General features: G+C 31.7%; 2 protein-coding genes across 4 annotated transcripts in view; both read right to left on the reverse strand.

The window, feature by feature from the left end:
• LOC146527093 (protein apterous-like) overlaps positions 1-3,685 on the reverse strand; it is a 54,325-nt gene extending 50,640 nt beyond the window's left edge. For 2 of the 3 annotated variants that reach the window (XM_085206030.1, XM_085206029.1), the window contains exon 1: positions 3,522-3,684. In XM_085206030.1, the coding sequence (XP_085062156.1) occupies positions 3,522-3,557 (36 nt within the window). In that variant the 5' untranslated portion in view covers positions 3,558-3,684. Of the gene's footprint in view, positions 1-3,521 lie in introns of all 3 variants that reach the window. The other variant, XM_085206031.1, reaches the window with a different exon arrangement.
• Positions 3,686-5,570: 1,885 nt separating this feature from the next.
• LOC146527095 (putative NADH dehydrogenase [ubiquinone] 1 alpha subcomplex subunit 12) lies at positions 5,571-8,799 on the reverse strand. The gene is made up of 4 exons (XM_085206638.1): positions 8,686-8,799; positions 7,977-8,102; positions 6,946-7,138; positions 5,571-5,596 (listed from the first exon to the last, which is right to left on the reverse strand). The coding sequence occupies exons 1-4, from the start codon at positions 8,797-8,799 to the stop codon at positions 5,571-5,573; spliced, it is 459 nt and encodes a 152-aa protein (XP_085062764.1).
• Between the last annotated feature and the right edge of the window lie 308 nt (positions 8,800-9,107).

The following is a 9,107-nucleotide window of genomic DNA, read 5'->3' on the forward strand; positions in this document are numbered from 1 at the left end:
TAAATATGAAGAAACCAGTCAAGTGCGAGTAAGACTCATCCACGGATGGTTACTTGCCAACTTCATGATTGCTGGTATTACTTATAAAAATTGACAAGTTTAAGTTTGCACTAATTTTGTATGAATTTAACTATAAATATACGTTTGTAATGATTTTTACCTGTGACGTACCTAAATATTTCCAATTTTCAGTAAATTTTTTTACTTGTATTAGCAGTAATAGTTCACACTTCTTGCAAATTTTTATTATTCTAGGCCAACGGGATACAGAGACAAAGAACTATTATTACTATATGTTTTGATTGCTTTGACTTAAAAGTTTATTTTTTTCCTGTCCTTTAAGGAACTGTAGAACCGAATATTTGATATTAATTTCAGCTTGATACCTCCAAAGAATCTTCAAGAAAACGGAAGACTGTTCAAGAGACAGGCGGACATACAGCCAGATATAGACATACAGACCAACCGACAGATAAACGGAAAACAAAGTGATTCTAGAGGAGTTCCGTTTTTTTTTTTCTTTTCGATATAATTTTATACTTCACGCACCTTTCTTATATTTAACATATTTTGTTACATTTGTATTAGAATTGTTATCAATTATCCTGCCGTTAGTATTTACATATTTTTACATATTGCCAAGGTAATAAAGCATAATAAATAATAATAACAATAACATTAAACATAAAAAAAATAAAAATAACATTAAATATGTTATATTTATTGAGGTTTATGAGAATTCCAAACTGAAACACCTAATACCTATTATCTAGACATTATATTCGTTTACTCTATGTATCAAATTAAAAAATAGCTAACAATAAAATGATTATAGTGGATTGACATAATAAATTCAAATCTATCCTAATATTATTTATAGAAAAGAAAGAAATTAAAATCATATCTAAGATTATAAAGAAATATTGTAAATATTGAAGTTAATGTTATAATGTTTAGTTTTATTTTTTAACTCTTGAACAATAACGAGGAATGAGAATCTTGAATTTCCTATGTAATAAAAGTTCTATTTTATAGTTAATCCCTGATGCGATTTCTAAGAATTTACTAAGCTGAAGACCACAAACTTGTGATTAAGGCTTATATTGTTTTGAAATTAATATTTCTCTAATGTTAACATAGTTTCTTTATATAATTATTTTATTTTCACTGTTTACATTAATGGTTTACTGAATTAATCTACGTTTTTTTATTTATATACTTCAGATAGATTAGGTAGGTACATATATGTATATGTACGGAGATATATATATGTACAATATGTACAATTGTACATACATTGTTATTTTAATGATTTACGGCAATATTTTGACGTATTTTGACGCTCTTTTATATTTTTTTATATAAATTCAAAATAGAAACACAAACTGTGCGGGGAATTTAATTTTATTTAAGTAGTTTATATTTTTTTTAAATTGTATCCTCACATTTTTAAAAATCTAAATCTATACATATAGCAACTGTAACTCATAGTATGTGGAAAAAATATGACAAAATCTAGCATTAGAGGCATTTATTAATGTAATAGGTAATATAACACAAAACGATGATTAATTTTTTTTGTATCCTTTTGTCTGTGCGTTTGTTCACCCTAATCTTAGAAATAGCTTGACCGATTTAAATGTGGTTTTTACTACTTTATTTTTACAATCTTTCCTTAACACTAAGTGTTAGATTTATATAAATCGATATTGTGTTTTATTTCTTAAAACAGTTATATCCGTACTAAATATTACATTACTAGAAAATAAGTATTTTATTGAATTAGCTGAAATTTTAGTTTTCAATGTATGGATATTGTTTTTAAAATGATAATGTTATAATATAATCTTAATTAATACTATAAAAAATATATTTTTATGTTAGTAGTAGGTCGTCCGTCTATCCGCCGTAAATAAAGCTAGATCCCAAATTCAAATTGAATCGTTTGACATTTTATGATTTTACTTATTCAATAAAATCGACTATTTAGTAAATCATAAACAAGTCTTTATCGTCATATAGTCTAATAAATCTATCTTATAATTTGTTTATGTACCTAGAAGGAAGGTAACCTTGTTTGGAACTGGAACTAAACCGATAAAAGCACCTAAAAGCTTTAAATAGAAATATTAATTAACAAAAAAAATAATTAATTTAATGTAATAGTAAAAAAAATATCAAAAAGAAATTTCAGTTAATAATGTTTTCCAGTAGCAACTCAACATTTATTTCAAAATAAAGCACGTGTTCACTTCTGTTATTCAACTAACAGTTTAATATTTTTCAAGTCAAATTTGTATTTAAAAAAATTGTTATTTGTAGCTTTGAAAAAGAAAATCCACGAGTACCTACCTACTATGCATTTGCTTCTTTCGAATTAATTTAAAACCTCATTTTTTTTCTTTTATCATAATAAAAGTCAATAAATAAAACTAATGTCTGTAATTAAGAAGTTAAGCATGTTGTTTGTGATTTATTTATGCGTAGGTACTATAAATAAAAGTTAAATAAATAAATAATGTTAGTGTGTATATGGTTAACGAAGCCGTCGGCAAAAGGTTAATTATCTACCTACTGGTGATAAAAAACTAAGGACCAAATTGAATTCTTATGTTTTAAAGTTTTCCTTTTTCGAATTTTATTGTACCTACCTATACTAGGTATTAAATTTTATTGACGCTACTTGCTAAAATTTTAATGGGCAATTTTACAACTATACACATATATATACATAAAGGCTGTCATTTCTAACATTTGTGTAATTATTTATGGAAATACATTATAAAATAAGTGATGTAAGCAAAAGAAATATGTGATATTTAAAAATATATATTGATTAGACGGATTCTATCAAATTAATTTAATTTTGCTTCCAGTAATATCATATATAAAAAATGAAAATTTAAATAATATTTTTTGTTTAATAAGTTTACACCGTACGAGTACACATCATAATGTTTTAGTGCTATATTAGTCATTTCACTATCAACCTTCAAAAGATTTCAACGATATCTTCCTGCCGTAGCATTTTGATGTTAGCTCTAACTTTATGTAATAAAATTCATTTTAACTTATTATTACTTGATTTTAATTAGAAAAGTTTAGCTTATTGTAAATTTAATTTAAACAAACCAAATTATATTATTGTTTTATTAAATTTGAATATTTTAATATTATTTTGATTTACGACCATTGAAAGTTTCAATATATATATATATAACTATATGTAATATATGTCTTTAAGTAATACGAAATATTTAATACAAGTTTAATTAAATAGAAAAATACTCTCTACGGCTTATTATATTTCACATCCAATATTCACTTATAATCTAAAACCATTCTAAATATTATAAAATTATCAAAAAAAATATCTTTGTTTTTTACACTAAACTAATTTCTTATTGTATTAAACTTAAATATAAAAGTTGTGTTGACTACGCTTATTATTTTCTACCAAACTTTTGGGCTAATTACGAAAGTTTAACTCATAAAAGACATAGAGATAACATGAGTCTCACCCAGTGCATCGCCCCCCTCTCTTCGTACACTCCCATCTGGGGGTCAATTTTTCCGTTTTGTATTTTCGAAGGTATGGGCCTCTGCCCCACTACACTGAGCACTCACACGCGAGCATACCGTGCGCGGCGCGTCGCGGCGGGCGAGCGACTGACACTGTGCCCGCTGCCGACCCGGCGCCCAGCGGCGCTCGGCGCCCTCGGGGGAGGCCCCGGGGCCCCGGCCCCGCCCTCGGCGCCGCCTCCCGCTCCCGCTCCCGCTCCACCCGACGCGGTCGATGCGGACACGAGCCGACTTTTTTTTCATAAAGTTGTTATTGAATTTTTGACGCAACTTTTTTTTGCAAATTTGTAACGAATTGCGCTCAAGTGGCTCACTCCAAATAGTTTTAGTGCGACCGATCGAGTGTTCGCGCTATATGTTTATATATATGTATTTGTTTTTCTAGTTATTCATTCGTTGAATTGATCGCTCGTAGATTAATGTCAGACGCTTGCAAGTTAAAAACATTGAGAAAACTACAAAAAATATTTAGGCATGTATATCTTTGTTGATTAAAAAAATATATTTTTACTTACGAGTACTGACCAAACAGAAACCAAAAAGAAACATTTTATAAAAAGATACTAATAAGCATTACCAATAAAGCCTTGGCTTTACATGTCTACATATATTGTTATACAATTAATTACCACTTAATTATTATTGGGGATGTTTATCAATCTTAAATTACCAAATAATTTAATTTATTACCAAAGATAGTTAAGTAACATACTTATATGGATAAGTAATACTTCAGAAAACAACTATAACTACCACCTACCTACCATTCAAGGCCAACCGTAGCGCAATGGCACAAGTGTGTGAGTGTAAGAACGACAGGTTGTTGGTTCAATTCCAACTCGAGGAAATAAAATAAGTATGTATTTAATATTTTAATTTTCTTCGCTCTTCACACAATACCTCCAGAAATCCGCGAAAAGTGGGGTGCGAAGTTTCTTAATAATTAGCTTCTTTTGCCCACCCTGCTACATCTGAGATACAGCTTAAAGATGAAGAAAAAACCTATAGGTCAGCAGCGTTGCCAGCCAGCTATAGTCGAGGTCAGTCGTGGCGCAGAGGCACCAGCGTAAGCGAGACAGATTTTGGTTCGATTCCCATTCAAGGAAATAAAATTAATAAATTTACCTCGTTCTGGTAACGACACAAAGCTCAGTTCGTTGAGTTCCGCCACTCGACACGCAATGCCTCCGGCATCCGGTACTTACCTTACCTACTTACCATTGTGTGTTGATTGGCAGAACTTAACGCCGAGCTCTGTCTAGTTACATAATAGAGCGAAAATAAACAAATAGGTAAATGCCACATATTTCAATTTCTCAAATAGAAATCAAACGCACAACTTGTCACGCTTACAGTCATAATATAAGGTAAGTAAAAAAGTCAATTTACAGTGTCTGACCACGTAATATTACCTCAGAGCTGACTGATTGATTGACGCACAATAAATCTAAATTTTACTAACTGGCTGTAAAAAATAAAAAAATAGGTAGGTACTTTCGTTAAAATTTTGAACCTGTGGCCTTTAGTTAATCTTAGCAGCAGATAGCAATACCCAATTATAGGTATCCAAAATTCATATACATACCTATAAGTTATGAACAACTAAAATCTAAAATGCTACCTTAACTACGAACTAAATATATATTTTTAGAAAACTTATTCATATTTTAATTTTTAATTTTATTCCTAATGTTATAATAATTACCTATCTACTTACCTACTTATTAAGTACCTAACAAGTGCAACGAAACACGAATAATATGCAAGCCTAATTAAGTATTATCGAGCTGTTTTTAAAAGGAGCTTAATTCCATTATTTTAAGAATATTTTTTTCTTAAATTTTTTTCAATGTATCTATAATTATTTTCTTGTTTGTCAAAAAAATAAAGTCGCTTTATTCGCAAAGTGGCAAAATATTTTTTTGTAATAAAAAACAACATAATATGTAACAATAATTTTATTACAAGTCCAGTATTTATAAGATTTGTTAAGATCGAGAACACTTACTTTTACCTGTAATAAAAAAAAAATAATCAAATTACATAGGTATATTATTATAACTAGCGGCCCGCCCGCGGCTTCGCCTGCTTGAACTACCTGATTATTCATTTAATAAACAGAACTGACTGACAGTCAAATGTGTTGATGTCAGAGAATAATTTAATTCAGCCTTAAATGTTAAAGATAATTAGACTACTATAATTCAGATCATCATCTAATAATAATAATAATAATTGATTGTTTTACAATATATTGTTAAAACACTACCTAATCATCACCGAATTCTGGAGGCACTGTGTGTGTTGAGTGGCGGAACTTAACGCCATGCTTTTGCCTCGACACTATGTACCTAACAAAAGAAGTTTCATTTAAATTCGTCCAGTAGTTTTTGCTTGTATAACGAACAATGTCCACTGGTGCTTTAGTAAAATAATTTTGGCTAATTGCGTATTTAAGAATAATGCACATTAAACTGTAAACATTACTGTCATAGGTTTACTCGAGTAAGTACATAAATATTATAAATTCTGAGTTTGTAGGTATGTTTGTTTATCTAGTAAGAATTTAGCGACAAGTTCAATTATGGCCAGCATCATACTGTAGAGTAGGTATAGGTACATGGTTATATATTATAACAGCTTCATGTTTTCCAATAGTGGAATGTGCACGTGCAGAGACAACCTAGTAGCGAGACACCCGCTTTTCGTCCAAATTCCCTGATCGATTTCCACCGAATTTTATTTATAGAACAATAATTTAAATCATTTCCCCGAGTAGGCATCGAACTCGTAACTATTGCGTTTACACTCGCAACACGACACAATATACCTACGGCCTGGAAATAGATATTATAAGAAAATAAAAATATTGAGGCCAATCGTTGTAATTTCGATTCTACGGACGCAAGTGCCTTGCTATATTAGTTCCTGGGGCGCGACCTCCCGGACGCCCAAGGAAGCGCTGGTTGGATGTCGTGATGCAGGACATGAGAGCCAATGGTCTAACCACCGAGGACGCAAAAGATCGTGCAAAGTGGAGTAGGTTGAGTAGGTAGGCAGACCCTAGTAATAGCCGGGATTAATGCCAGGAAGAAGGAAGAAGGAAGGTTGTAATTTCGATTCTCACTCGAAAAAATGGAATATTTAATATTTTTATTTCTTCCCTCTGATGTCGAGGAAAAGCGCGCTAATTTAGTTCCGCCACTCAACTCCTGAATTCATTGGAAAGTGGAGAGGAGAAGAGAAGAAGTGTTTTACTCTGCTAGAGTACAATTACAACGTACCCTCCACATTGAAAAGCTAAAAATATATATATATATAGCTGAATCAAAATGTATATAATAAAAATATTCATCATCATACCATCCCAAGGTTCGATACGCATTCTAGTAGTGCTATAGGGATAAAACGCTTGGTCAGTTCCTGAAACATTCTCCACGTGCGGCAGCAGCCACTTCCTTGCGTAACAAGAGCTCATGAGGCAGTATTTTGCGCAATCCTCACACGGGGTGCGATCGGTCTTGTAGTGCAACCAACCGAACCACTCTGGGGTTATCTATAAAATGATATTTATTGTTTTTTTATTAAAAAAAATACTTAATTCAAATTCTCAGTTGTAGGTATACCTACCTACATTACCTAATTTTTTTTTAATACGCTATAATATTATCATTGCATCCATTAAATATAAAACCCTTATTCTTTTTTTCAACACTGTAACATATGTATGTACTGTAGTGTTAAGACACTCCGCTCCCCACTTTCCTCCGAATTCTGGAGGCATTATAGGTTGACTGTGGAAACTCAACGCCGCGCTGTGCCTCCACACCAGAGCGGCGATACAAAAATATTAAATATTTCCTTCGTTTTTGTTCGTTTACAGTAATAATAATATAGATATCTACAATTTCTATAACTTTTGCCAAATAAGACATCTTATTTGATATGCATTTATGTCCTATATGTCGTAGGGCGTTTCACTCTTTGTACACGCTAATATCTCGAAGTACCTACTTAGGTAGGTACTATTATTTGGACCGTTTATTTTGAAAGTGGTGTAAGTCCATTTTTGAGAAAAATGAGCTGTCACGTAATTCATGCTTAATTTAATGTAATTTTTTTATATATAACTAGTCCGTGTTTAATTTCTCAAAAAAAAACTCATGTTTTGAACAACTTAAAATCAGTCGGTAAATGAAATTGCATAATCATCGACATACTAACCTTTAATTTTCTCGAAACAAAAGAAAATGGACTTACACCACTTTCAAAATAAACGGTCCATTTACAAAAATCAAATAATGGTAAATTTTTGGCGCTATTATCAATGATAACGATGAAGAAGCTTGTAGGCAACTGGTATTGCCTTAAAGTAGGAACATATTAAGACTAACTTGGCTCGCGTCATAATGCCACTTTACGGTCGGAGCGAAGTCAACCCACCGACTGCGTCCAAGCATGTAATAGTCACTCTGGTAGTAATTGTTTCCAAAACTGTCACTGCCCATCAGCTGGCCATACTGTTGATTAAATTAAATCAAAGATTTTTTCCCCTAGCCTGTAGTATACCATTGTTGGGCAAAGACCTCCCTCCACTTCTACCACTCTGGTCTATTTCGCGCTATTCAGCACCAGTCAGGCTTGAAATAAAGATCATCAGAAGTCAAGATTAAATTATTATTTTGATTTTGGTGTAAAGATTTCTTAACATCAGCACTTTTAGCTGCTCTCCTATTTATTTCTCCTATATCCATTTCCAAGCTGAGTTAGGCCGACCGTAGCGCAGCGGCACGAAGTGTGACTATAAAATCGACTGGTTATGGGTTCGATCCCCATACGAGGAAATTGAAACTACATTTATATAAACACTTCTTCGCTCTGGTGTCAAGGCAAAGCGGCGGCAAAGGCGTTCCGCCACTCAACATGCAATGCTTCGAAAACCAGTTCCCTCTGCCGACTCTGCTGTTTGCGAGATAGAGCGTGAAACTAATTTTTCTAATCCATTATTAAGAATATTTCTACCAGAACAACATTATTATTTTCCAGGAGAGGCCTGGACGGACGGTACGGTAACAGTACCTACTTTAATAATACTTTACCTACTTTCAAGGTGTCAGTACGCCATAGTTTGAAGAAAGCTTTGAAGGGGCCGCCATTGTGTACTATAATCTTCAATAGACGCGCCCATTTATCAAGTGCTAAAAGTTTTATAACCATTGTTTTTGTTTTTTAAATTAAAGACAGCAACACATTACAATAATTTGATTAATTGACAGTGTCGTATTAATTGAAAATGACAACCATATTCAAAAATGGAAAACCAACAATGACATGTAATACTATGGTTTGTTATTAAAAAAACTGTGATTTTTAAATGTCTATCTATTTATAATGAAATTTGATAACAATGAAATATTTATTTCGTCAGTAACTTCTTAAAAAACTTTATAATTTACAATGATTTTAATCGATACATACACTAATTATTATTAAGTACTTCACTCAATCAATCAATATTTTGAATA

Source organism: Heliconius melpomene, chromosome 21, assembly GCF_056956725.1.
Source record: "Heliconius melpomene rosina isolate 202511_hmr_F chromosome 21, ASM5695672v1, whole genome shotgun sequence".
In the NCBI taxonomy this organism is placed as follows: Eukaryota; Metazoa; Arthropoda; class Insecta; order Lepidoptera; family Nymphalidae; genus Heliconius; species Heliconius melpomene.

Excerpts from the sequence above, each read along its gene's own strand:
- LOC146527095 (XM_085206638.1), bottom strand. The coding sequence starts at position 8,799 with ATGGTTATAAAACTTTTAGCACTTGATAAATGGGCGCGTCTATTGAAG. Across the intron at positions 8,103-8,685 it reads GGCGTACTGACACCTTGAAA|TATGGCCAGCTGATGGGCAG; the intron begins GTAGGTAAAGTA and ends TTTAATCAACAG. Across the intron at positions 5,597-6,945 it reads GCGTATCGAACCTTGGGATG|GTAAAAGTAAGTGTTCTCGA; the intron begins GTATGATGATGA and ends TTTTTATTACAG.